The sequence below is a fragment of the Colletotrichum costaricense genome (genome assembly GCF_030867565.1).
Source record: "Colletotrichum costaricense strain IMI 309622 chromosome Unknown Scaffold_7.1, whole genome shotgun sequence".
NCBI lineage: Eukaryota > Fungi > Ascomycota > Sordariomycetes > Glomerellales > Glomerellaceae > Colletotrichum > Colletotrichum costaricense.
Window position 1 is genome coordinate 688,115 of NW_026848236.1, and position 26,789 is coordinate 714,903.

The 26,789-nt window shown below is 53.6% G+C and overlaps 10 protein-coding genes across 10 annotated transcripts; 4 read left to right on the plus strand and 6 right to left on the minus strand.

Moving 5' to 3' along the window:
- Positions 1-105: 105 nt before the first annotated feature.
- Positions 106-1,173, minus strand: CCOS01_07433 (uncharacterized protein; the record flags this gene model as incomplete). Its single annotated transcript, XM_060455599.1, has 1 exon — positions 106-1,173. The coding sequence occupies one exon, from the start codon at positions 1,171-1,173 to the stop codon at positions 106-108; it is 1,068 nt and encodes a 355-aa protein (XP_060313491.1).
- Positions 1,174-2,052: 879 nt separating this feature from the next.
- CCOS01_07434 (aldose 1-epimerase) lies at positions 2,053-3,081 on the minus strand (the record flags this gene model as incomplete). Its single annotated transcript, XM_060455600.1, has 1 exon — positions 2,053-3,081. One exon carries the CDS (start codon positions 3,079-3,081, stop codon positions 2,053-2,055), a length of 1,029 nt encoding a protein of 342 aa, XP_060313492.1.
- Positions 3,082-4,057: 976 nt separating this feature from the next.
- On the minus strand, positions 4,058-5,420 carry CCOS01_07435 (transcriptional regulator; the record flags this gene model as incomplete). The annotated part of the gene is made up of 2 exons (XM_060455601.1): positions 4,058-5,143; positions 5,229-5,420. 2 exons carry the CDS (start codon positions 5,418-5,420, stop codon positions 4,058-4,060), a joined length of 1,278 nt encoding a protein of 425 aa, XP_060313493.1.
- A 2,841-nt stretch (positions 5,421-8,261) lies between these two features.
- Positions 8,262-9,980, plus strand: CCOS01_07436 (glycosyltransferase family 20; the record flags this gene model as incomplete). The annotated part of the gene is made up of 3 exons (XM_060455602.1): positions 8,262-8,568; positions 8,634-9,006; positions 9,068-9,980. 3 exons carry the CDS (start codon positions 8,262-8,264, stop codon positions 9,978-9,980), a joined length of 1,593 nt encoding a protein of 530 aa, XP_060313494.1.
- A 911-nt stretch (positions 9,981-10,891) lies between these two features.
- CCOS01_07437 (VID27 cytoplasmic protein) lies at positions 10,892-13,575 on the minus strand (the record flags this gene model as incomplete). The annotated part of the gene is made up of 2 exons (XM_060455603.1): positions 10,892-13,341; positions 13,557-13,575. The coding sequence occupies 2 exons, from the start codon at positions 13,573-13,575 to the stop codon at positions 10,892-10,894; spliced, it is 2,469 nt and encodes an 822-aa protein (XP_060313495.1).
- A 1,021-nt stretch (positions 13,576-14,596) lies between these two features.
- On the minus strand, positions 14,597-17,035 carry CCOS01_07438 (prenylcysteine oxidase; the record flags this gene model as incomplete). The annotated part of the gene is made up of 4 exons (XM_060455604.1): positions 14,597-15,625; positions 15,680-16,200; positions 16,299-16,436; positions 17,029-17,035. The coding sequence occupies 4 exons, from the start codon at positions 17,033-17,035 to the stop codon at positions 14,597-14,599; spliced, it is 1,695 nt and encodes a 564-aa protein (XP_060313496.1).
- A 344-nt stretch (positions 17,036-17,379) lies between these two features.
- Positions 17,380-20,947, plus strand: CCOS01_07439 (T-complex protein 1; the record flags this gene model as incomplete). The annotated part of the gene is made up of 7 exons (XM_060455605.1): positions 17,380-17,421; positions 17,475-17,569; positions 17,619-17,640; positions 17,698-18,994; positions 19,047-19,262; positions 19,615-19,724; positions 19,811-20,947. The coding sequence occupies 7 exons, from the start codon at positions 17,380-17,382 to the stop codon at positions 20,945-20,947; spliced, it is 2,919 nt and encodes a 972-aa protein (XP_060313497.1).
- A 345-nt stretch (positions 20,948-21,292) lies between these two features.
- On the minus strand, positions 21,293-22,463 carry CCOS01_07440 (eukaryotic translation initiation factor 3 subunit K; the record flags this gene model as incomplete). The annotated part of the gene is made up of 2 exons (XM_060455606.1): positions 21,293-21,827; positions 22,126-22,463. Coding segments are annotated over 2 exons (873 nt in total), but the record flags the coding sequence as incomplete, so codon positions are not given.
- Positions 22,464-22,866: 403 nt separating this feature from the next.
- CCOS01_07441 (DNA ligase I) lies at positions 22,867-25,539 on the plus strand (the record flags this gene model as incomplete). The annotated part of the gene is made up of 2 exons (XM_060455607.1): positions 22,867-23,895; positions 23,947-25,539. 2 exons carry the CDS (start codon positions 22,867-22,869, stop codon positions 25,537-25,539), a joined length of 2,622 nt encoding a protein of 873 aa, XP_060313499.1.
- A 401-nt stretch (positions 25,540-25,940) lies between these two features.
- Positions 25,941-26,687, plus strand: CCOS01_07442 (uncharacterized protein; the record flags this gene model as incomplete). Its single annotated transcript, XM_060455608.1, has 3 exons — positions 25,941-26,105; positions 26,177-26,234; positions 26,287-26,687. 3 exons carry the CDS (start codon positions 25,941-25,943, stop codon positions 26,685-26,687), a joined length of 624 nt encoding a protein of 207 aa, XP_060313500.1.
- Between the last annotated feature and the right edge of the window lie 102 nt (positions 26,688-26,789).

The following is a 26,789-nucleotide window of genomic DNA, read 5'->3' on the forward strand; positions in this document are numbered from 1 at the left end:
CCATTCCTCCAGCCTAGGCCGTACCAAAGCCAAACGACAAGGCCCAATACTACCAGGCCTCATCGCAGAGAAATTTCGCTGCTTGCACCCATTTTGCGACTGTTCTTAGACGTTCGTCACGACTGTGCTGGCTTCCGATTCGGTGAAGCGCACCTTTCGCACGCCGCCGCTGCTGCCACCAGCAGAAGGCTTGGAAGGAAGACCAGCACCGCTCCCTCGTCTCCGCTGACTTCTTCTAGCCCTCGCCTCGCTCTCTTCCCTCTTCTTGTACTCGGCCAGCTGCAGGCGGCGCTTCTGCGTCCGTGCATATGCCATCGCGGCTGTAGGCATGAACCCGACACCATTGATGCCTGTGCCGTCGTCGTCCTTGTCTTCTGGATCGTAAATCGTAATCTCCTCCTCCTTCCAGGTAAGCGCAGCCCTGACTGGGTCAACAATCGTCTTCATCTCCTGGTCTTCTTGTTGTTGCTGCAGTCCAGCAGCGGCAGAGGCTATGATGGCAGGGTTGGTCTTGTTGGTCCCCTTGCGGCCCTTGAGCGGTGGTGTGCCTGCGCGTCTCCGTCCTCGGGCTTTTGGATCTTGTAGTTTGTCGAAGGAAGGATGCGAGCGCGGTTGTTGTGTGCTCGTGAGTAGTGTTGTGGCGGTAGCAGTGGGAGCGTCTTCTTCTGTGAATTTCGATTTCGGGATAGACACCGGATCGCTCTTGACATCGGGGTCCGGAATGACGACCAGTGCGTCTGCAGCAGTGGTAGCAGTGGTGGTAGCGACGGCAGTGTTGTCGCCCTCAACGTCCGTCATCTCCAGCTCAGGAACCTTGACTCTCTTGCGGCTCGCAAACGGGTCGTCGTCAGAATATCCGTACCCCCTGCCGTCCTTGTGCTCGTCGCGCGTCGGATCATATGCGGCGCTGCCGGGTCCAGCAGCAGCAGCTCGGTTCTGTTGCTGGGCTACCCCGCCCCCACCACTATTCCCACCTAACGCCAGACCACGGAACTTGTGGACGACCTTGCTGTGCGGGCTTGCGCTGCCGTCTTCTGCGTCGCTGCTCTTGGGGTGGTCGGCAGGCAGCTGGAAGTTGAATCTGGAGGTTGTGTATATCGGCGACACCGGCGGGGCGTCCTCGTCTCTCTTGCGCTTCGGCGTCGTCGTCGGGGTTGGGAAGGGTTCAGCCATAATGCTGTGCAGTATGTGGTAAGGTATATTGCGCAGGTAGCGCCGCACTCAAGGCCGTTGATGGTGTGGGCTGATTTAGGGAGGTATCTGGCTCGTTCGGGATATTGTTGGCAAATAGGAATGAGTCGGACGATGCAATAAGGCGAAGGACCGTAATTGTCGGTTGGTAGAATGTTGTCTCGGTTAGGTAAGTTGAAGCTTGTAAGCTTTTGATTCTCGAGGATATTGGGTATCGTGAATCAGTGGCGGTCAAGAAGCGTAAGTTATCTAGGTAAGGAAGGTACGGTGAGGTAGTTGTTGAAGAGAAAGGCTCTAACTTGGTCAAGTGATTGAATATTTTTAGTCTTGGGAGGCAGATCCGGCAGTTACCCTTTGGATCTGGGCTGGTCCTTCCTTTCCTGAGTACAAACTTGCAAAATGCCCACCGAATGACCGTTACGCGGGTGCGATAAGCTGAACACACCCACGCTAAAACAAAGCTAGAGCCCCTCGGTGAGCTGCGTACGTCGTGTACGCCATGTACGCCGTGGGAACCTCTCTCGTCTTCATCCCATGTTTTGTGAGCCCCCCCCCCCCCCCAGCTTCATCAGAAGATTCAGCCAAATCGGGATACTTCCATCCTATACGGACGTTAATGGCTGACATGTATCCGTATCCCCCGGCTCTCAAAGCTTGAAGCGCTGTCCAGGAATACCGCAGCCGGATGCAGTCTCTGCCTTAGGAGGTTATCACGAGAAATGCTGACCGACTTGTGAACCCAAAAGCCAAGTTAAATCAGTTACCAGATTTTTTAACTAAGAAGCAAATTCATTATCCAATCTAGATACTCATTGATATCGTCATTTCCACCCCTCAGTACCAATAACTTCCAAAGTCTCTCTACTCGCTCCAAGCCTTGTACACAATCCTCGTGCCATACGTCTCCCCCTTCTTCAACAACATCTGGCCCTTCCACTCATCCACATTAACCGCATTCACCCACCGACTCGGCTCGACACAGAACCCGCTCCTCTTGCCCCGCGCCGCAACCCCTCCCACGGCGGGCACATCGATCCCCTCGCCCGTGTAAAACTGGAACGCCGGCTCCGTGCTGAGAACCTCGAGGTTGACCCCGTTCTTGGGGTGCTTCGCGTGCACGTGCAGCTTCAGCGGCGCTTGGCGGGTATCAATCGGCACCGCGCCAGCCTCCTTCTCCTCGACGACGACAAAGCAGTCGTCCACCGCGGGGGCCTCGACGCCGAGCTCAAACGGCTTACCGCCCTCGATGCCCGGAAAGGGCGCCGGCCCGCCGGTGGGAATACCGTCCTCGCGGGGAAGGTACGCGTTCGTCGCCAGCGTCGCGACGGTGCCAGCAAAGGTCTCGTCGCCCGTGAGATTAAAGTACGAGTGGTTCGTCATGTTGATAGCCGTCTCCTCGGCGCCGTCGACGAGCTGCGCCTCGTACTCCATGCCCAGCACCGAGACCTCCTTGCCATCCACCTGCTGCGTGCCGGCCGTGTAGATGACCTTTACCTGAACCTTTCCGGGGAACCCTTCGTCGCCGTCCTCGCTGGTGAGCGAGAACTGGACGCTCTCGCCACCCTGGAGACCCTCGACGCCCGGGATCGCGCGGACGCCGACGGGCTTGGGACCCTCCCAGACCTTGGAGCTCCAGGGCTTGGCGCCGCCGTGCAGGTTGTTGTTGCCGTCGTTGGCGGCGAGCTTGTACGTCTTGCCCCCGTTGAGGGACTTGATCTGCGCCGAGGCGAGGCGGTTCGCGACACGGCCGACGGTGACGCCAAAGTAAGGCGAGTTGTGCTTCTCGTAGAGGTCCTGGGTCGGGAAGCCTTGGACGATGTTGACGCCCTTGACCTTGAAGGACTGCAGGATGGCGCCCAGGGGCAGGAACTCGAAGGTAGCGTCCGACATTGTGCGAAAGGTATGTGTGGCCTGTTGGGGAAACGGGCTTGGTGATGGGGACAGGTAAGGTAGCCGATCGAAGTGTTGAATCACGGAATTGTCACTCCAAAGTGAAAGAGAGCTACGACAGAGGCCTGGAATCACGCAGAGCTGTACTTTTGGGCAAGGGGACAGCAACCCTTTATGGAGTGCGACCAAGAGTCCCGTCACTGGTTGACATGGCGAAACATGCAATTCAGGCTATTATTGCTTGTATCTGCGCTTGTTGGCCGATGTAGTGGGGTGTTTGGACGAGGATGGCCGATGGAGGAGGGGGTGGAAACAGTTGAAGAGAAATGACAGCGTCTGCGGGGACGCACGCCCGCGGCGGGGTAAATTGGAGACACAAAAGACGTCCAGTATTTGTACGGACCACCTGGCGGGGAAGCTTTCCCCTCTGTTTGGCCGGTGCTCTCACTCCTCAACACCGAACCAGGAGGTTCCTAGCCCCATATCGAGCGGCCATGCTGTCGTCTAACTGGTGCGTCTAAAACAACACGAGCAGCTTCGCGCCTTGTCTTCGCGTCTCCGGCTTTTTGGGGAAATGGATGGATCCAAAGCTGCCAAGTTCCCAGACGACCAGAGGGATGCTGGCGGATGGCGGATACACACGACAGTCAACTTGAGAGGCCCGCTTGAGCTGGGTAAGAAACTAAGACTGAAGTGGAAGTTTGCTCTCATCCGCGAGCTGTGAGTGGATGAACATGTTGTCAATTGTCCCGAATTCCTGAGAACCCACCGTGGTCCGAAAATTAGTGCATTAAGATTGTGTACAACCTTTTGGTGACCTTGTCCTCTTCGGGCGACACTCCGCGATGTAGCGCCACCAAAAACCCAGAGGCCTCATGCTTCCAAGCTACATATGATACAATGAGCAACAATCACACTCATATGAATGATGGACCGCCAACACATAATACAATGTCCCATCCCAATATTCGTTACATCAATCCGATTCTTCGTCGTCGTCGCCGAGGAACGCCAGGTCCGCTCGCGCCTTGCCTCGTGCACGCGACGGGACGTGTGACTCTTGGTCCTCGTCATCTTCGTCGTCTTCGTTGTCTTTGACGTTCTCGTCGTCAGAAACATCATCCTTCACAGCCTTTTTGGGGGTTGGTTGGCCACGCGCCTTGCTTCGAGACGATCTGCCTTCTGCGCCCCAATTGGCATTCATCTCCTGAACTGCTTCCAAGTCCGCCTCCAATTCTCTGCGCTCCTTGATCTCTTTTGCCTTTGCTTCTGAAAACCGACCATCCATTCCAATGTCTTTGAGCATGCCTCTGAGGTGCCTAATCTTGGCCTTGGTATCGTCTCCGTATTGCTTCAACTCGAAGCCCCAGATTTTGCGAATACCACACTTGACCAGATGAGATTGTAGCTTTTTGATTTCCGCATCGTCAGGGTTCTCTGAGGCTGCCGGTGCCTTCTTCTGCTTGGTGGCCTTAGCCTTGGTCTTGGCGCCTGCTCCAGCTTCCTTTTTCTTGCGTTTCGGCTTGGGTGGCTCGTCTATCACGTCCGATAGCTCGCTGGTCGTGTCGTCTGCTGGCGCCTCGCCCTTCTTCTCGTCTGAAGCTTCGGGGTGCTTCTCGATTGACTCCTCATCCTTTTTTGCCTCGACCTTCTTCTCTTGTGACTTTTCCTCCTTGTCCTCGACCTTGTCGTCCTCGCTGTCAGGTGGGGAGCTCAAGGCATCTGAACCACTCTCTTCAGCCTTGCCCGCACGTCCGTTGGTGGGTTTAGACGCCTTCGGCTTGGCAGGGCTCGCTTCGTCAGAATCAGAGTCGATCACAGGAGTTTCCTCCTTCTTCTTCCGCGGGGCTGCTTTCTTCTTCGGCTTCGGCTTTGGCTTCTCCTCCTCGGAGGCGCTCGCCTCAGATTCTTCTACTTTGGCAGCGGCGCGCTTTCTGCGCTTAGCAGGCGGTGATTTTTCGGCTGCTTGACGCTTGCCAGACTTCTTTGGCTTCGCATCTTCTTCATCTTCGTTAGGTTCGACTTCTGCATCGGGGTCTGCGTTGCCCTCCACGAGGTTGGTCTAGTATGATGTCAGAAAGACATACTCCGACACTGTTGGCGGTGCTCGTGCCTATGCCAGTGCCAGGGAGGGGCTAGGTAATTACAGCGAGTTCCTTGATGAGCTTTTTGCTCTTATCCTTCCATTTTCCTGAAGAGAGCATTTCATCTTCGAGCTCGAGATCTGATTCGACGCGCCTTCGGATGGAGTTCACGTTGAGGTTATCGATATCCGTCTTGAAGACCTCGCGGACTTTGGCGAGGATCGTCGCCTCGATCTCCTTGTCTGAAGGAGCCATGCTTGTAAGATTCGCCGGGATGAATGGAGTCAATGGTGCAATTGAACGATGATGCCGTCGACAAGGAAGTTTACAGCTTCATTGGGCATTTGGCGCGGAATGGGGTAGAGTGCAGGAGCTTCGGGGCTCTGTCGCGTAGGAAGTCGCGTCGAGGGACGGTGTCTGAGCGCAGTAGGTGGACGGCGACGCGGGCAGGCGCAGATCAAGCGCAACCGGGGTAAGCTGCGACTGATTCGACCGGAGTGGGGCGGCAGTCATCCGACGTCAATATCGGGCCTGGTCCGAGCTTTTCACATAGAAGGCAGGATGCAACGGCGCCGGGAGGAAGGAGAGATGGCAGTCTTGTGTGCGTGTTCGAATCAGCCATTCCTTTCTTGATAGGTACAACGCAACTATCAATCATGATAAAGTAAGGCTGCTACCATTATATTTCTCCTAAATATCACTCGCCGGCCAGGAACAATGACGTGTTGTCGAAAGTGGGCTTACTTGATCTGATTTGCGACATTGTGTAGTTATGTAAATAATAAGTGCTGAGGTTTGGTCTCGAAAGCAGCTTGATGATTTAGTACAAGGTGGCTGACGAAAGCTCGGAAAGTGAATTTGAGAAAGGTATGGAGTCCCTCAATGCCACCGTTTGTTTTATGTCCATGATATATCTCTCGATCATTTAAAAGTGTGCAAAGTCGGATCTGAAATGAATGTAAGCCGGTTCATCATGGGCGGGCCGAGGAATAACACCGCAGTCAACCTCGCAAAGTTGAATTTGCGGGTGTCAGGACATTTTGGTCCGAAAGTTATGGGGCCGTCGCTGTCAGTCCACGGTAGCCAAACAGGGAGCCTGGTCGACCTTGTGGGTTGGATGATTGGGCTAGATCGTTCTCTAAGTACCTAGCGAATGTCATTGGTTACGAAATGGTGGAAATGCCCAGCAATCGGGGCCGAAGCTCCTGCACAACTACAATGACAGAGGGTAAGCATGTTGATGATGATGCTGGATAATATTTGATACTAGGATGGTGACAGCACATTTACGTTGCGGGACTGATCACCACTTAATATGTACCCAGCTATAAATGCGAAGCCCCACTAGCTTCGAAAGCCTCGGGATTCAGCGAAAAGATGCAAGGTAATACTCTTCTCTCCAAAGAGTAAAGAGGCAGCTGGAGAAGCGCAGTTGAGGGAGGAAGGAAGGCTCTTGTGTGGCAGCGACAAGCTCACATTGTCGCCGGGAAGCCAGCCGAAGCCTGGAGGCTCGATTTGCAGGGAAGACCGGATGCCATTACGATGGGTGGATGCAGGGAAATTTCCAAGAGACATCGTGAATATTCTCTCTTCTACCGCCGATGAAGTACCCACATCTCGGCGCCGGATTCTCCACCATCTGGCGGAAGGTGCCCAGGTCTCATGTACATCTACTTGACACCTCAAGCTCTGGATGTCTTTTGAGCTCGTCCTGTGAGAGAAATAGATGGCAGAAGACGCAGGTGGGATAGATTCGGCTGGACGGACCTGTTGGAAAAATATCGCTCATATTGCCTCTCAGTCAGATTGTCTATTTGTCCGGGCCAGAAAGACAGTGGTAGGCGAGACGGCCTGTACATAGGTAGAGAGAGGTTGGAGGGGTGGCAGAGAAAAGAGTGACAGGGCCGGGAATTCCTCGCAGTGATTTGACAAGGATCTCTACCCAAAATTACGTAGATGGCACCGCAGCAGGTATCTGTACGAAGTACCAGCAGCGCCCAAAATCAAACACCATCCTCTGTACAGGACCTTGCTCTCTGAGTAGGCATGCTCCGGCTTTGACCTCACCTCAGTTTAATAGGTCATTGGATGCTTACCTTGGGTAGCCGTGTTTCGTCTGCCGCGTTTGGTGCTCTTCTCTTATCTTGAAATGTTGCCAACCGAATAAGACCAAATATGTAGACTAAGAAAGGCGTCAAATCCATTCGTACTTTTCTCCATTGCCTTTACCCAGAGTGCCCCACAAACCAAGTACCTCTACTTCTGGGGAAACGCAAGCTCTGCCTTACAGTAGTGCGCCAGTGTTGCATCAGGTCGAGCTTTCTCCGTTGTGCAGCTGCTGCCCGTCTAGTTTGGATTGCACTGAACCGGATTGGCACTTTCTTGCTTCTTCTCAACACCCTCTCGTCTGCCCTCTCACCCGCCAGGACCTCACCCAGTCAACAAACGCAACCTGACAAGCCAACCACTGACTAGCCGCCGTCTTCCTTCTCTTTCCACCTCACCCTATCTTCACGCACCTGAGGTTCTCTTCTCTCTCCATCCACCCAGACCAAGCTTGTCCTACATTGCACTGCTTGTTTTTGTGCATTACGTTTCCACGTAGCTTGCGTCCGACAGCCCAGCTTCTTCCAATACCGCTGCATCCTTACCGTCCCGTCAACATACCTTATACATACACTAGTCGCCGTCGCCCTTGTTTGAAGCTTTTCTGCGAACCACGACTCACTCCCACCTCTCTCGGCAACTCAAGAAGCTTACGACTTTTGCGACGGAGCTGTGTCCAGCACCAATCTGCCTATTTCGATCTCCCTCAAAGAATCAAATAAACACCAGCCCACCCCTGTGTGCTTTTTCCGTCGCCGTCACTTGAGTTTTGGGTACTTGATCTTCCTGGAATTTACCCCTCCATCATCCCCGCAAGCTCATCCCAGCCAGTCTCAGCTAACACCTTACCCTGCCGCCACAGGACACCCCAGCATACCTTAGCTACTGCTGTTCCCTAATTACCTGCCACCCATCGAACGAACCCTCCACGAAATCTTTCGCACCACCATCTTCCACCGAACACCTTCAGCACCAAGCAAATCGCCCAAGATGCCTTCGCTCGTCCCCGACGAAGAGACTGCGCCTGGTCGCCTACTACTGCTCTCCAACCGACTGCCCATCACTATCAAGCGTTCCGAAGATGGCAGTTACTCCTTCTCCATGTCCTCTGGTGGTCTCGTCACCGGCCTCAGTGGTCTGTCCAAAACCACCAGCTTTCAATGGTACGGATGGCCAGGCCTCGAAGTTCCCGAGAACGAGATTGCCGGCATGAAGCAGCGTCTCAAGGACGAATACGATGCTCATCCTGTCTTCATTGACGACGAGCTCGCTGACAAGCACTACAACGGCTTCTCTAGTATGGACGACCCTCCCTTGCCTCTATATTTCCTAGCTTGACTAACAACCAAACCTTTTTCGCAGACTCTATTCTCTGGCCGCTTTTCCACTACCACCCCGGCGAAATCACATTTGACGAGAGCGCATGGGCCGCTTACCGCGAAGTCAACCGCCTGTTTGCCAAGGCCGTCGTCCAGGACGTTCAGGATGGCGATCTGATCTGGGTTCACGACTACCATCTGATGTTGCTGCCTGAGATGCTTCGCGAGGAAATCGGCGACTCCAAGAAGAACGTCAAGATTGGCTTCTTCTTGCACACGCCTTTCCCTTCTTCTGAAATTTACCGCATCCTTCCCGTTCGCGAAGCCCTCCTGACGGGCGTCCTCGACTGCGATCTCATCGGATTCCACACCTACGACTACGCTCGTCACTTCTTGAGCAGTTGCTCTCGCATTCTGTAAGACGCAATCGAAAAGCGAAAGCTTGTTCTCTTAGACACAAACTGACGTCACATGTAGTGGAACTCCTACGACCCCCAATGGTGTTGACTACAATGGCAAATTCGTCACCGTTGGCGCATTCCCCATCGGTATTGATCCTGAGAAGTTCGTCGAAGGCCTCAAGAAACCCAAGGTCCAGGAGCGCATTGACGCTCTTACGCGCAAGTTCAACGGAGTGAAACTCATTGTCGGTGTCGATCGCCTCGACTATATCAAGGGTGTCCCTCAGAAGCTCCACGCATTGGAGGTCTTCTTGACAGAACACCCCGAGTGGATCGGCAAAATTGTGCTGGTTCAGGTCGCCGTACCTTCAAGGCAGGACGTTGAGGAGTATCAGAATCTGCGTGCCGTGGTCAATGAGCTTGTCGGCCGTATCAACGGCAAGTTTGGCACCATCGAGTTCATGCCCATTCACTTCCTCCACCAGAGCGTCTCCTTTGACGAGCTCACAGCTCTGTACGCCGTTTCCGACGTCTGCCTTGTTTCCTCCACACGCGATGGCATGAACCTGGTCTCGTACGAGTATATCGCTACTCAGCGCGAGCGTCACGGTGTCATGATTCTGTCCGAGTTCACCGGCGCCGCCCAGTCCCTCAATGGCTCTCTCATCGTCAACCCATGGAACACTGAAGAGCTAGCAAACGCCATCCACGATGCCGTGACCATGTCCCCGGAGCAGCGCGAGACCAACTACAAGAAGCTCGAGCGCTACGTTTTCAAGTACACGTCATCCTGGTGGGGACAGTCCTTCGTCGCCGAGATGACTCGCCTCTCCCAGGAGGCGACGCAGTCCAAGACGTTGAAGAACATTGGCGGCAACGTGGTTGGTCAGGTCACCAAGGCGATTCAGGGCGCCGTCGATAGCGTCACCGGTAGCAAGGATGGCGCGGAAGATGCAAAGGAGACGAAGGCGGTAAAGCAAGAAGCATAACGGCCAATTGTACATCCAACAAAACTTGCAAACCAGGTTATTTACTTTTCCACTGGACAAGAGGCCGCCTGACCCATTTTAACGAAAGCATGATTGAAAGAGAGAAAAGAGGAAGACCTTGCCCTTTTCGGGCAAATTTTAGCTGGGCGAGGAAGCATACATGATCGGGAACAATGGCATCGAGCCGAGCGGAGTTTTTTAGGGGCTTTTTTTGTCATATGCTTTTGTTTCATTCCTGATGGTGGAGAGGGCAATATGGATGGACGGGTCGCATTGAGAGGGAAATGTGTCGTACAAGAGGTCTTTCCAATGCAACTATTTCGATTTGGTTTCTCTAGGGGGCATGACCGTAATAGACTATCTACTACCTACTTGTTCCACGAGAGCTGTGGACCATTGCAAACCAGCCCACTATGTGAACGACCAAGTGCACAGTATCAAAGGCAAGCAACGAAGAGCAATCAGAGTTCATGGGGATTCAGAATTGTATGAATTTGAGAAAAACCGGCTAATTTCGCATTTGCCTGAACAAGAAATGCAGTGAGGAACAAACCACCAAAGCTTGCTCACTCGCGGAGCTCTTCAAAAGGTATCTAGAAAAGTGCCCCTTCTTCTCGTCATGGTGAAATGTCAAGAGAGAGAGGAGGCAACGAAGCGAAAAAGCAAGCAAGAGTGAAGATACCTGGCGGCACAGAGCAAGAAGAAGAAGAAATAATAGAAAAGAGGTAAACGTGTTGTGCCGTAAGTCCGTCCCGTAAAGCCCCCGTCATCCTCCCTCATCACACACCCGTCCCTTTGCGCTACGCAAATTCAGCGTACTCTCAACCTTGGAAACGCCATCGTGGGGATCAAACAGTCCAACATGAACGCATCACACATAACACACAAAGAAGACCCCTCTCTCGCCTAACTCAGTACGGCGACGCGACGATATCCTCCTTGCCCAACTTGTACCGACCGCTCTTGGGCGTCGTGATCCGTCCAGAATCCCTGCGGCCCATGCTGAGCTGTGCAAAGTTGCCAGCGATGCTCTCGCGAGTAGGGCGCTTGAGACCCTGCTTGCCGACCATGTTGACCTCGTTGGGGAGGGCGACGATGACGTTCTTGTCCGTTCCGAACTTGAAGTCGTCAGCCTTGACCTCTTCGGCGTAGCGCTTGATGCGGTAGGCGGCCTTGGCTCCGCGCAGGACCTTCTTCAGGCTCCACTCCACAATGTACGGGCCGGTGGCGGTGATGATGCTCGTCTCCTCGACGCCCTCGCCGGCGTTGAAGCGCGCAGGTGTGAATGACACAGGCTTGCCGGTCTCGTGGGCGAACTGGGCAACGTGCTCGGGTGTCAGAGCCAGGCGGCGAGGTTGAGGTTTGTCGGAAGCCGCGAAAGACTTTTCGAAACCAAGCTTGCCCTCGTTCTTGCCAGACTTTTGCATCGCGTCGATGAGCAGGATGTACGTTCGGCAGGTGGCGAGGACCCAGCGACCGTCGGCGGATGTGTCGAGACCGAGAATGGCTTCACCGAGAGCGGGGATGTGGGTTTTGGCGTTGATTCCTAGGCGATCGAAGAGGCGTACATCACCCTTGTTGGAAGCGACGGCGATGTATCCCTTCTCCGTAGTAGAGATAGCCGAGAAGTCGTTCTTGGAAACGTACTGCTTCAGCTGAGAATCAACCAGCTTGGTGCCGGACAAACGGGGGTCGACGCGGTAGAGGGCATTCTTCGAGATACCAAGGAAGGTCGGCTCGTGAGTCATCTGGGCAAACTTGTTCTCGGGAGCAAAGTTGAGAACAGGGATGTCCTCATGAACATTCCACTCGTCAACGACCTTGCCGTACTCGAGATCCATACGATACAGCTTATTGGGATCCGACTCGTTCTGAAGAATCATGTTGCGATCCTCGTTGTGAAGCATGACCTTCTTGGGGCTGAACAGTGTGCCCTTGGGAGTCTCGACCTTGGAAATGTTGGTGGAGAACTCGAGATTGTTATTCGCCGTGTGCTTGAAGACGCCGATCTTGGATCCGCGCACGACGAAGGACCGATCATGCTTGTAGCCAACAGCAAGCTGAGAGTTAACGTTGCCATCTTCGTCCTTGGTCTCAACGTCGTCATCCTCCTCGTCGCTGTCGTAATGCTCGCTACGCTGCGCATCATCCTCTGCATCTTCGTACTCCTCTTCCTCTTCCTCCTCCTCCTGCTCTTCGGGTGTATCTTCCATAACCAAATCATTGAAAGCGGAGGTAATGTACTCCTGCTCTCTGTCCGTCTTCTTTTCCCACTTGACTTCGTTCAGCTGCTCCCACAAAGCTCGGAGAAGAGCTTCTTGGAAACGTTCCAAAGTCGGCTGGTCCTTGAAACGGAGCAGCCAAGAGTATGCTGAGCCATCGGCAGAGAAGTGGTTGAAGATGAAGGACAAGAACTCAAAGTTGAAGACAGGGTTGATATCTGCGATAATCGGAATGCCCAACCAAGCGCGGTCCTCGCTTTCGATTTGCAGCCAGTACTCCCACTTTCCAACTTCGGTGACGGTGGCAGTGACAGCGGCAGCTTGCTGGATGAAGGAGCCAGAGGGATGGTCGTAGAAGTGAAGCTCACAGCTCTCTGTAGCGTACGTGTCGAGAGCCTCTGGGGCCTCCGCTGACTTCGGAGGGCCAGTCGGCTTGGACTTCTTCTCCGGTGTGATAGGCATCTTGGCCGGCGTCTTCGTAGGGGTCTGGACAAGTGATTGCTCTTCCTTCTTTGTGGGTGTGATTGGGTCTTGCGGCACAAACAGACTGTCGGCAGACTCGATGGATCTGACGAGAGTAGGGCTGTGGATGGGACTTGCGGGAGGAATCGGCTGCTCGTCCTCAAATTCGAATTGCTTCAGGTCGACTTCGGATGCTGTTGTATGCGGCTTGCGGTATTTGCGCTCGTACTGGCACTCCTTGGCGACCCGCTCGAATTGCGCGACTTGACCAGGAGACACAACGTTGTCGCAGACGAACTCGTAGACGTCACCAGTATCACCACTCAGGTCTCTCCAGGCCAGAATCTTCTCCTTGCCTTCCCGAATCTCGATGCGGAAGTGGAGGGCCTCGTCAAGCAGGAAGGTCTTTTCGTCTCTTTCGGCGGCGGCAAGTGCGTCGATCTCGGCGTCCTCTCCTTCCTCCTCGGCTAGAAGTTCGGCCTCGCCTTCCTCGTAGACTCTCTGTACCACGAGCTGGTATTGGAAATCCTGCGCAGTTCGTCGGATGCGGGCAGCTGCGTCCTTGAAGATGAGTTCGGAGTAGCCCTTTGGCGAGAGGGGGCGAACGAGGTAGAGTTGTCCTTGGGGGAGCTCGATGAGAGATTCTTGGTTGCTGGATCCAAAGATAAGTTTGCCAACTGGAAAAGAGAAAAGTTGTTAGCATGTACTCAAGGGCTCTGGGAAATCGCAAACGGGCGCGGCAGTAAGAAGGTGGAAAGGCGTTGATCGCGAAACGGTAACAGAAGATGACGCCCAACGAACGCTTCACATGCGCCTCGCTGTCGGTCGCGGGATAAGGCTAAGCGGCGCGGCGAACGCTCCGAGTGATAGGTGAGTAGCGGGGTAAACTTACCGTTTCTGAGGACAAACATCTTGAAGTTTGGGTCTTGTTTGGAAAGCTGTGTTGATCGTGGGCAGAGAGCTCTTGCGACGTGGTTTTGTATTTCTGCAAAGCAAGCCCGGCCGCTGGGTTGATCAAAAGGACAAAGAGACGGAAAGTCCCAGACCTTGGCCACGAAACAAAAGTGATCAGGCACTAGGGAAGAAAATGCGTCATAAGAGGGAGCTTTTGAGTTGGGGTTCAGATGATGGAGGGGTGAAATGGCCTGTGGCTGTGCACGTCCCTTTTTCCTCCCAATTTTTTTGCCACGGCAACACAAGGTCCCTGAGCCACGGTGCCACGGGACCGGGGTGTCACGTGGGGCCCCCCGGCAGCGGCCGATCCAGACCCACTCGGACCCTTCTATCCTGCTAGGCAGTACCCCTCCAGCTTCTTTCCCATTGCTTCACAGACATATCGCCACTGCGAGACAAGAGAATCAAGGTGTTGGAGGCCTCAGATTTGTCTTCCATAACGACACTCTGACTTGTGGCAGTAATCCTTGCGCTTCAACAAACGACAAGAAAGCTATTCATCACTTGTTGGCACGTCTAACATGTGTCACCGGCTTACACGTATGTAGACGCCGGCACCCGGAAGGTGATGGGTGACAAGGATCGTTTGGTGAAATCCCATCCTCAATTTTTGATTGAAGTAGAAGTCAGTATTCTACGCTCGGAATACAATTATTCCAGACATATCAGGTGTCCTCAGAAACAATCTGCTGCCTTAGGAGTTGAGTAGTACTCCAAAAGACATGGGGCTTTGGCCACTGAGGAAACCCCGAACCATTTACGAGGCAGCTAGCTCAGTGAGTGACGTTTTGAAAGTCTTTCTCTTGAAGAAAGTCGAATAAGGGAATACAATCTGGTGCAGAATGCCCAACAAAAACTATCATTCTATACAGTTCTTTGAGATTACTACGTCCTACGCATGTTTCAATAGTGAGTAGAGCCCGGCACTGAAAGATATCAAACGAACAGAAGGAAACAAAACTCTTCAACCCAGAGTAATCACAGCTCCTCAGCCACGGGCGCCTCCTTCTCAATTTGGCCCAGTACCTCCTGCGCACCATCGACCTCGATCTTCTCCTCGAGTGTCTCCTTGGCCTCTGAGAAATCGTCGGCAATCAACTTTGCAATGTTCATCCCCATCAAGGCGCTGGTCTCCATACACGAGATGAAGCTTTCGACGCCCGAAAGATAATAAAGTCCGTCCCTCAGGATGGGGTCTTGGAAAGTGACACGCGGGTATTCAATGGGGTACGAGTTGAACACATGCGGGTAATACCAAGAGATGGGTTCAACAGTGCGCTGGCCAGCTTCCTCTGACTTTTTGCCCGCAACAATGGACGCCGGCACTTCAACGCCAAGCAGCTTTGACAGGAACTCTGCCGTCACCTTCTTAGGAGAGAAGATCTTGTAGAGAAACTCGTCCTTGAGAGTGTCGGGGTTTGTAACGGTTCTGAGGGTGCTGACAGAGTAGAAGCCAGCCTTGCCAGCACCTTCAGAGCCAGCTTTTGCCTCGTCATCAGGGCCGAGCGTTGTCAAGACTGAGTCGGGTGCCTTGGAACCAGGCTCGAGACCAAAGTACTCCGGGGAGAGGTGGAACGGTGAGGCGAAAAGGGTAACGTGAAGCTTGGTGTAAGGAACCTCATCAATCTTGTGCTGGAAAAGATCCTCTGAGACACTGATATCTCCATACTGCCAAGGAGTCGCAATGACGACGTTGTCGAAAGCAATCGGGTACTGGTTCGACTCTGCCTCGGCTTCAGCACGAGCGTCTTTGGTTGAAAGTAGATACTTGGAGCTAGAAGGGCCAGACTTCACGGCGATTGATGTCACCGAAGTGTTGCGATGCAATGTTGCGTTACTCCTTTGAAGCATTGCCTGGAAAACCTGCCAGTTGCCTCCAATGACTTGCCGAGCGCCTTCAGGGGCAAGAGAGACCATGGTCTCAAGGCCATGGATATACTTCAGGTTTGACGCATAGTTGACTCTGGTGGCTGCCTGGATGATATCGTGGGAGAAAAGCTCACTGATCTATCACAAATCGATTAGTATACGAAAAATCAGGCAGGATCATGTTGGGCTTACATCGTTGTTGGCAAGAAACTGCTCCCCGGTGACGGAAGTTGCCTTCAAAAGATCTAGCTCGAAGACTCTTTGCGTGAGAGATCGGAAAGGAAAGTGAGGTTTCTCATAGAGCTGCAAAAAGGTCGCAACGGTCGACTGCACGAGCTTCTGCGCCTTGTACGGGGCGGTGCCGTACTTCCAGAAGAGCTTGGCCAAGTTCCACCAGTTCCAGGAACTATCATCTTGGGAAAAGACAAATTTCTCACCGTCCCAAATGCCCAGGAAACCATCACTGCCAGACTCTGGCTCTTTCAGGGGAAGACCAAAGTTGATACTGGCATTATAGATGATGTGATTGGCCTCGATGAAGATGGAAGCGCCCAGCTCAACTGGTTCGAGCGGGTTGCCGTAAGCGTCGACGGTCAACGTCCGGCCTCCTACTCGATCGGTCTTTTCAAACACAGTAATATTGACGGGAAGACCTTCGGCTTCGGCGAACTTTTGGAGGTAGTAGGCCGCGGAGGAACCACCGGCACCCGCTCCTACATACCGTGTAAGTACTGGGTTGAACGGCGACGCGCTAATGTCATGGACAAATCGTCGGAGCTTCAAAGGTTTTCATGAAGCAGCGTTCACGTACCAATGATGGCCACTTGCTTCACGCCATTCTCGGTGACAACCTGCTCAAGCTCAGTCGCAGGAACGGATTGTGTCAAGCTGAGCGCGGACAGCACAGCTGAGAGCTTGGACCCCCACATGATGTCGCGTAGATTGAAGACTACAAAAGGCGAATCACAGAACTAGATGAAGACGATGAAAGAAGGGAGAGATAGGAATGACTGGTCAGGAACAACTGTGTCAGCGATACGTTTGAGTACGCTTGGAAGATGAACAGGATGAAAGGAGAGCACGAAATAGATTCGTCATTTGTGAGGTGTCTCCGGCGTGTCTCCGGGAGGTCCCCAAATGAATTAAACTCAGGGTGAGTAAACAAACCGCTGCTTTACTTTGGTAGCTCTGGAATTTAGTGCAGTTGAAGCTCACCTTTGGTACGACCAACGGAGATGATGCAGCTAGAAACTGAACGGCAGGCGGTAAGTGGACCGTCTATAATACTCTCCTTTATTCTATACATGAGGTTATTCAGTAAAAGACGGTCTAAGTATGAATTCTTGATCTTGGTAGATAAGCCACTTGGCCTTCGCAACCAAAGAAAAGATGTCACCGGCACAAGCTTGGGGTAAAGCAGCGGTGTATTCTTGGGGTGAAAGTTTCATTGCAGTGGTCCTCTAGGGGACCCCTAAGTCCCCACGTCCCGGTCTCCCGTTCTCAGCTTGCATTCGCCCCATCAGGAGGCTCTAACGACGCACGGTTCATAGAACGGCGGGATTGCTGACAGATGCGGCAGCCATCCACACCTCACTAAGTACATATTCCCCTACGCATGCAGCTATGCTTATAGAGAGAATTAGTCAAGAATGGACCACTGCAGGTGCCAGGCACCCACCACCACCAAGCTGGCAATTAGGTAGTGAGCCAGCACCTTCTACCAGCGTCTGACCGCCTGCCACCTCGAGGCAGAAAAAAAGTCACCAGCAGAGTCCCGCATCTGAAGCTCCCGGGGCCAGGTCAATCTCGAGAACACTCCACGTCAGGTCGCTAATCCAATAACTTTACCGACTGATACCCCCTCACGAACCCCTCGACGACCTCAAGCCAACATGTCTGCGGCGCAACTGCTCAACCCCAAGGCCGAATCGAGGGTGCGCGACCCTTGTCCTGACGATATTTGTTTGCATGCTAACGGCTAGTGCAGCGGCGGGGTGAAGCCCTGAAGGTCAACATCAGCGCTGGTGAAGGCCTCCAGGATGTCCTCAAGTCCAACCTCGGCCCTTTGGGCACTATCAAGATGTTAGTCTATCGCTGTTTATGTCTTCAAATTAGATGCTAACATTAATAGGCTTGTCGATGGCTCCGGTCAAGTGCGAATAACTACCCCTCTTCCCCTGAATCCCCACCGCTAATGCGCCGCCGAACAGATCAAGTTGACAAAAGATGGAAACGTCCTCCTCCGCGAGATGCAAATTCAAAATCCTACCGCAGTCATGATTGCTAGAGCTGCGACGGCACAAGATGATATCTGCGGAGACGGCACGACATCAGCTGTCCTGTTGATCGGAGAACTCCTCAAGCAGGCGGATCGTTATATCTCAGAAGGACTGCATCCTAGAATTATTACGGATGGTTTCGAGATTGCCAAGAACGAGGCGTTGAAGGTGGGCATCTGGCATCTATTGAACACGGATACTTGGATAGTGGTGCTGACGGGCGAACAGTTCCTTGACGGCTTCAAGCTCGAGAAGGAGGTCGACCGCGAGTTGCTTCTCTCCGTGGCCCGCACGTCGCTTTCCACGAAGCTTAACTCCAACCTTGCGGCCAAGCTCACCCCCGATATCGTCGATGCTGTTCTCGCCATCTACCAGGCACCTGCCAAGCCGGATCTGCACATGGTCGAGATCATGAAGATGCAGCACCGGACCGCCTCCGACACCCAGTTGATCAAAGGTCTTGCCCTCGACCACGGCGCCCGCCACCCCGATATGCCCAAGCGCCTTGAGAACGCCTACATCCTGACGATGAACGTCAGCTTGGAGTACGAGAAGTCTGAGATCAACTCTGGATTCTTCTACTCTAGCGCAGAGCAGAGAGACAAGCTGGTGGAGAGCGAGCGTCGTTTCGTTGATGCTAAGTTGAAGAAGATTGTCGAGCTGAAGAAGGAGGTTTGCGGAAACGACCCCACCAAGAACTTCGTCATCATCAACCAGAAGGGCATTGACCCTCTTTCTCTCGACGTACTGGCCAAGAACGGCATTCTCGCCCTCCGCCGTGCCAAGAGAAGAAACATGGAGAGACTGCAGCTCATCTGTGGTGGTGTTGCACAGAACAGTGTTGACGACCTGTCACCCGAGTCTCTGGGATGGGCTGGTCTTGTCTACGAGCAAACTCTGGGTGAGGAGAAGTACACCTTCATCGAGGAGGTTAAGGAGCCCAAGTCTGTCACCCTGTTGATCAAGGGACCCAATGCACACACCATTACTCAGGTTACGGACGCTGTCCGTGACGGTCTGCGCAGTGTCTACAACATGATTGTGGACAAGAGCGTTGTCCCGGGTGCTGGTGCTTTCCAGGTTGCCTGCGCAGCACACCTCAAGAGCGACGCCTTCTCCAAGACGGTGAAGGGCAAGGCCAAGTGGGGTGTCGAGGCCTTCGCCGATGCTCTGCTGATTATTCCCAAGACTCTCGCTGCCAACGCCGGTCTTGACATCCAGGATGCTCGTAAGTGCACAGTACGCTTGCCTTTTGAAGAAGATTCACTAACATGTCACAGTTGCTGCTATGCAGGATGAGCACGCGGATGGCAACATCGTTGGCTTGGATCTGGCAACGGGCGAGCCGATGGACGCAGAGCTCGAGGGTATCTTCGACTCCTTCAGAGTACTCAGAAACTGCATCGCCTCAAGTTCGAGCATTGCATCCAACCTGCTTTTGTGCGACGAACTCTTGAAGGCGAGACAGATGGGCAGAGCGGGAGGCCCTGGCCCTGGTATGGACGGCCCTGAGGAGTAAAGAGTTTGATGGATTCCAATATTAAAAGTGTTGGCACGGTAGACAAAAGGCGTTGATCTTAGATCTGTCAAAGCTGAGAGCCGGAATGATATCCAACTATGAAGACAATTCCTGCATTCCATTTCGTGAAGTGTGTTAATTCAAAGTGGTTGGGGCATGTCAGTCAGGGGCAGCCTTCATCGTTTGCTACCCCTCGCTGGAGGAGGGCAGGTGAGGAGCGATAAGATAAGCCCCGCATCGAAATATTTCGAGAGCCAAAAAATCTTGACCCCACGTACCCAGCCCAACCCGTCAATCTGGCAGCCCATACCTTTACATAACCATGGCAGATTACGACAGTGATTCCTCCGAGCAGGAGTTCACCGAGACCAACGTGTTACTCGGTTACGCTAGCAAAGACGCCGACGATGACACCATCAGTCGTCTTGGTGGTCAACCAGTAAGTTCTCCTTTGCCGCCGCGCATCGACAAACAGAGATGACAGCCCCCCCAAATTGACTGACACACGGTTGTTTTCACTTGTAGGAATGGTTGAACCCCGAACAACCAGCCTCAGCAGCCCTGGCGCGCTGTCAAGTGTGCAACGAGATCATGGTCCAGCTTCTCCAACTCAACGGCGAGCTCCCCGAAAAGTTCCCCGGCCACGAGCGCCGCCTGTACGTCTTCGCCTGCCGCAAATCCACCTGCCGGCGCAAGCAGGGCAGCATCCGCGCTGTGAGAGGTGTCAAGGTATCCAATGAAGCGCAAGCAGCGGCAGCAAAGAAGGCGGAAGCGAAGCCTCAGAAGAAGGTGGGGGAGAAGGAAGAGCCCAAGAAAGACGTCAGCTCGGGACTGGGAACCGCGCTCTTTGGCGGCGGTTCCGGTGCAGCGAACCCATTCGGAGGCAACGCGAACCCGTTCAGCACGGGCGCCTCTTCAAGCAGCAGCCCCTTTGGCACCGCCGCCCCGTCGAACCCGTTTTCTAACCCCGCCGCCGCCGACGAGCCCACGCAGAAGAAGGAGGAGGCCAAGGACCCGGCCGAGTCCCTCCCCAAAACCTTTGCCGAGACGCTGAACCTCAACAACCCGCAAACGCCTTCCGGACCGCCCCCGCCGCCAGAGCCGTGGCCCGCGGCCGACGCCCTGCCTAAGCCGTACCCGATTTCCTACCTCGCGGACGCCGAGTTCGAGACGCTCGACCCGGAACCTATGCCCGTGCCGCAGAACGCGCGGATGGAGGTGGACACCGAGGGTGGTAGCGGCGCTGGTGGGGGAGGCGACATGAAGGACGTCTTCGAGTCGTCCATGGACGCGGCGTTTCAAAAGTTTGCGGACCGCATGGAGCAGAACCCGGAACAGTGTATCCGCTACGAGTTCAACGGTACGCCGCTGCTGTACTCCAAGGCGGACGCCGTGGGCGCGAAGCTGGGCGCTGCTGCCGGCAGTGGTGGAATGACGCGGTGCGGAAACTGTGGTGCCAGGCGCGTGTTTGAGGTGCAGATGACGCCGCATGCCATCACCGAGCTCGAGGCGGAGGAGCTGTCGCTTGAGGGTATGGACTGGGGTACCATCATTGTCGGCGTTTGCGAGGCGGATTGTCAGCAGCGCGGTGTCGAGGTTGGTGAGGCAGGGTATCTTGAGGAATGGTGTGGTGTTCAGTGGGAGGAGCTTTCAAAGCGATAAGAAAATTATGTGCCACATGACGATGATAAAAAAGGGGGCAGGCAGGGGCAAAGATTTTGCAGCACATCAAAATAATGAGAAGAAAAAGAAGCGTTTTACACGACATTTCAAACATTGTGGCATGTCTCATATTCAGGGATATACTCTATGGCCCCCGATTCCAAAGTCAAAAGTGAACGCCGGTAATTTTTGCCGCCATGCTCTCTTCCAGCCCTAACTCCATGTACGGAGCTATTAGCAGCCAAGGGTTGTGATATCAACCCTTGCGTCCCCTTCTTCTGTTCATCCTCACACCGAAGCCCAAGTCTGCGATTTCTCTTCTTATTTTTCAAAAAAGTACTTCTTTTACGCAGTCTCCTCCCATGATCTGCGAAGAATCCTCGAGAACATGTCGACATTGACGTCCTCCCTGATCTCAGACTTCTTGGCCTCGTTCTCGGCGTTCTTGGGGATGGTAACGACGCCGTTGTCGCCAACGGTCCAGCCGGCAACCTCGGTGACGAACTTTGCGGTGGCGTCGCCGTCGAGACCGAGCCACGACTCGAGCTGGGACAGGCTGACCTCGCGGAAGGCCTGGGCGACCGAGTTGGCAATGTTGCTGCGGATGAGGTCCTCGAAGCCTGAGATGTCGGCAATGAGGTCGGCGCAGAGGTCGTCGCCGTCAATGGTGTTCCAGAAGCGGGCGTACTGGGAGCCCTCGAGCTGGCTGTTGAGGGTGCGCAGCTTGGCGACGGCCTCGTGGAGCTCGCCCTGGGCGATGGTGGAGGGGTTGATGAGGTGCAGGGCGAGGGTGAACTGCGGCGAGGGGAACTGGGTCATGGCCTTGACGAGGATGTTGGTGACGACCTCATCCTTGAGACGGTCGGGGTTGAGCTGGTACCTGGAAGGAGAGAGAAGACAAAGCGGTCAGCTGTCGAGTTCCATGATGATGTAGGCTCGTATCCAAATTGTGTCTCAATATTGAGTTCCGGTATCGTTCAGTTAACACCATGTGCTGACTTCAGTTGCGACTGAGGGGTTCATGACGGAACAACCAGTGCATGTCAGGTAATAGGAAACGTTTACACGATCATCATATAAACCGGCGCAAGACCAAGCAAAGGGGTCTGATGCCACCGACGTGTACAAAAAAGACGCGTGGTGATGGTCGAGTAGGCATATTGGAGATTGCGACTCACAGCTTCAGGAGTGTCCGGTTCGCATTGCAGTCGCAGTACTTCTGCTCGCACTGCTCCTGCAGGTAGGACTCGAGGTTGACGACAGCCTCAGGGTTGTACCGCTCGAGGCCATTGATGATGTTGACAATGTAGTCGGGCCGCTCGGGCGGATCTTCGCCGTTCAACATGATTGCTGGTTTTATGTGCGGCGTGGGGGGGTGTGAGAGGGTGGTTTTCGAGGTTCGGCGGGTTAGGAGAGGTATCGTGGAGGGGAAGGAAGAAATCGGTGCCGCTGGTGGGGCTTGGACCGCCCTGGCGAAAGATTTCCAAAAGTTCGAGTGTGTTGTTGTGTGGAAGTCGCTTGGGTCGTCAAATGAGGTTTAGCGCCGGAGCAAGGGGAAAGGTGTGGCCGTTTCTCCTCCGCAGGTAAACCAGGACACCTTACCTAAGACGATGGATCGAAGGGTTCTGCTGACTAAGGGAGCAAGCTACAGGGGTGGCTAGGAAGGTGCACGTACCCTCTTGTTCGGTTCGCAGGCAGCGGCGTCATTGACTGAGACTGTTACAGGGTTGAGCTAAGGTACCTCAGCGGACAGCTCAGTGATGAACTAACAACATTGAGCAGATGGAAAGAGAAGGAAGTAAAATTCCACTGGGCAGTTCGTGATGATAACACGAAGTTTCATTTGCATCTGTTCTCACTAGAATCATCATCCGAAGCTTTCCACGCACTAAGTCCCTGCATTGAACATCATCATCACCATGCCCAGCCCAAGTAAGAAGAGGAAACTGAACGATCAGTCGTCAACCGGAGTACCTTCGAGAGGTTTGGAATACTTCTTCTCTAAGCAGAAGCAGAACGGCACATCGTCACTGAAACCCACAACGGAACCTGCTCCTGAAGCCATATCGAATGGCACGGGATCCGCCGACCAGCAGCCGGAGTTGACGGATGAGGAGCTTGCCAGGAAGCTGCAAGCGGAATGGGATGCCGAGGTGCAGAATGAAAGAGCAGAATCTACGCCATGTCCTGAGCCAGCAAAGGACCCAAGTTTACGGTTGAATGAGACTAATGGAGAGGAACCTATCGAGACAAAGTCTGGACTGAAAGGGTCGCCGACATCCTCGGTTCTGCCAACTGTTACGCCAAAGACGAAGACGCTGTCACTATCTTCCGTGGCAAATGCTGAAGACACGGTTTCAGCAACCATTCCTCTGGACCAAAGCCCACTGATATTTGATCCTTCAGAATATGTCCCTCAGCTGAAGGAATCATGGGCAGCTGAGGGAGGGCACGCTTCATACGCATTCCTCACCCGATGCTTCATCTTGGTATCCGCTACACAAAGTCGGATTAAGATTGTGGATACTCTAGTCAACTGTATCAGAGTACTGATTGAAGCTGACCCGGAGAGCCTACTGCCCGCGGTCTGGCTTGCAACAAATTCCATCTCGCCCCCTTACATCTCCTTAGAGCTCGGTTTGGGGGGGTCAGCGATTTCCAAGGCACTGAAGCAGGTGTGTGGATTAGACGGTCGCTCCCTAAAGACACTTTACGACAAACACGGTGATGCCGGGGACGTTGCATTCGAGGCCAAGAAGAAGCAAAGCTTTACTCTGCGGAAACCGAAGCCCTTGACCATCAAGGCTGTCTACCAATCACTAGTCAAAATTGCTAATAGCCAAGGTAACGGAAGCGGCGAAGCAAAGCAGAGAATTGTCGATCGACTTCTACAAGATGCCCGCGGTGGTGAAGAGAGCAGGTTCATTGTACGAACATTGTGTCAACATGTAGGTTTTGATTTTGTAACAGCCTTTTTATCAAATGTCTAACGTCGGTAGCTACGTATTGGTGCTGTCAAAACCACCATGTTGATTGCTCTCTCAAGAGCCTTCCTCCTTTCTAGACCTCCGGGAGCTGAGTTCCCACTACGATCAGTCAAGGACCTCCAAAAACTAAAGAAGGAAGAGCTCGCTGAAGTATGGATCAGGCCAGAGGAAATACTAAAGGCCTGCTTCGCGCGGCGCCCCAACTACAACGATCTTGTACCCGTCTTATTGGAAATTGGCGTCTGCGACGAGCTGTTACTTCGTTGTGATTTAACGCTGCACATACCACTCCGGCCCATGTTGGGAAGCATCACGAGAGACCTTTCCGAGATGCTCACGAAACTCCAGGGCAGAGACTTTGCTTGCGAGTTCAAGTATGACGGCCAAAGAGCTCAGATTCACTGCGATGAAAGCGGCAAAATTTCCATCTTCTCAAGACACCTCGAGCTGATGACGGACAAGTACCCCGACTTAGTCGCATTGATGCCCAAGGTTCGCGGCGAAGGCGTCAACAGCTTTATTATGGAAGGCGAAGTGGTGGCCGTGGACAGCGGAACGGGAGATTTGAAGAACTTCCAGACGCTGAGCAATCGCGCGCGGAAGGATGTCGCTATCGGCAGCGTGCAAGTCAACGTTTGCATGTTCGCATTTGACCTCATGTTTCTCAACGGACAACCCCTACTGAACCGGCCCTTTCGAGAAAGAAGGGAGCTCCTGCGATCGATGTTTATCGAAGTTCCCCGCCAATTCACCTGGGTGAAGAGCCTGGATGCTACATCGCAAGACTCGGATGCCGTATTGGAGTTTTTTAAGGCGGCAACCGATATCAAGTGTGAAGGCATTATGGTCAAAATCTTGGACAACTTGATAGATGTCCCCTATCAAAGTGACGGCGCAGTAGATGCTGATGGCGAGGTTGCCGAGGAACCCAGAACGCCTTCAAAGTCAAAATCACGAAGCAAAGGCACCAAGGACGAGGAGGGCGCTCCGAAGAAAAAGGGCAGACGCAAGCCTCTCTTGGCCACATACGAGCCCGATAAGCGACTAGACTCGTGGCTAAAGGTCAAGAAGGACTACAACTCAAGCTTTGAGACGTTGGACATGATTCCGGTAGCCGCCTGGCACGGACAAGGCCGGAAGTCCAAATGGTGGTCGCCAATCCTCATGGCCGTCCGCAACGAGGACAGCGGCGCCCTCGAGGTCGTGTGCAAGTGCATGTCGGGCTTTACAGACGCCTTCTATAAGGCGAACAGGGAACACTACGACGACGGCGAGCTAAGCGAGAGGCAGAACACGCGCACCCAGAAGCCCGCGTTTGTCGAGTACTCTGGTCCCGAGCCTGACGTGTGGTTCGAGCCTCAGGAGGTGTGGGAGATGGCGTTTGCGGACATCACTCTGAGTCCGACGTACACGGCCGCCATTGGGCTCGTCAGCGACGAGCGAGGGTTGAGCCTGCGATTCCCTCGATTTTTGAAGAAGCGCGAGGATAAGAGCATGGACGAGGCGAGTACGAATGAGTTTCTTGCTGGTTTGTGGAGGAAGCAGGAGGCGAAGGCGCCGACGAAGGAAGGGCAGGGCGATGTTTTGGACGAATTTGAAGAGTAATACTGGATAATCAGTCGAGGTGTTGATCTGTAAGCTTGCGTTGATGTTATGACAGAGTTAAGGACATCGTTGTGCTTCAGTGGCCATGGGATCGGCAGGAATGCACGATATGGAGGGGTCCTCGGAGCCGATGTCTTCTCCTGGTGACGTTCGGAGATAACTCCAGCAGCTTGCCTCTTTGCCTTTCTGGCTGCTTGGCACTGTCAAATGACCAGAGAATCCGGGGTTAGAGGAGTAGGTGTTGTTGACAGCGACAGGAAGTTAATATGAACAAACACACCACAAACATTATTTTTCAAAATACCCAATAGCTCGTGGCCATACTCGGGCGTGAGAACTCTGTAACACATCGAATCATAAACGAGTCTTCTCGAGTCCATCCCGCATGGGCCGGTGAAATAATGTCTTCATATGAGAAGGTCGCGCAGCCCGAGGCGTACCCGTTGAAGAGGACTGCTCATTGTCCGAATAATGATCTTCCAGTCCTCATATATCGTGATGTTCTCCAGCCATTTAACGAGGAGAGCGCATCAGAAAGACTTCAGCGTCACGGCTGGGAAAAGAAGGTAAGAATTCTGGCTTACTAAGTCTCCGTATACTCATTTGACGTCGTTATTAAAGAGTCTTTTACCTATAGGGAACTTGGGGGACTATCAGCCTGAAGCACTTTCACCCAAACACTCACGAGTGTTACGGCAGGTCCATCGATCCCCTTGAATCATTCAACTCCGTTAACCCATGAAGCAGGCGTCTTTCAAGGCAGCTCCGAGCTAGTCTTTGGCGAAGGGGTTTCGGATGACGTCGGCAGCGGAGTACGATGTATAGTGCGAGCCGGCGATGTCGTCGTCGTCCCAGCAGGCGTAGGGCATGCCTCTGTCTCAAAGGCGGAGGGAGCAGCGGATCCTGTTGAGGGAGAGCCTGAGTATCGATATGTTGGAGTGTATCCCAAAGGTTCACCTCATTATAAATACGAAATCGGCAAGAAGAAGTTGGAGGAGAAGAGCGGGCTGTTAGAAGAGGTTTCCGCTGTTCCCGTACCGCCCAATGATCCCTTATACGGGATTGATGGGCCGTTGGTGAGGATTTGGAATAACTCAAGAGGAATATTCGCGTCTGTTGGGGAGGCACCCAAAGAGAATAACTTGTGATGGCGTACAGTAGTTACGATTTGAGACGGACGTGGAGACGGAGGTCTCCGCATTGGCCAGGGGTAGTATCAGCAGCCGTCGCCTGCAAAGCAAAGGATCAAA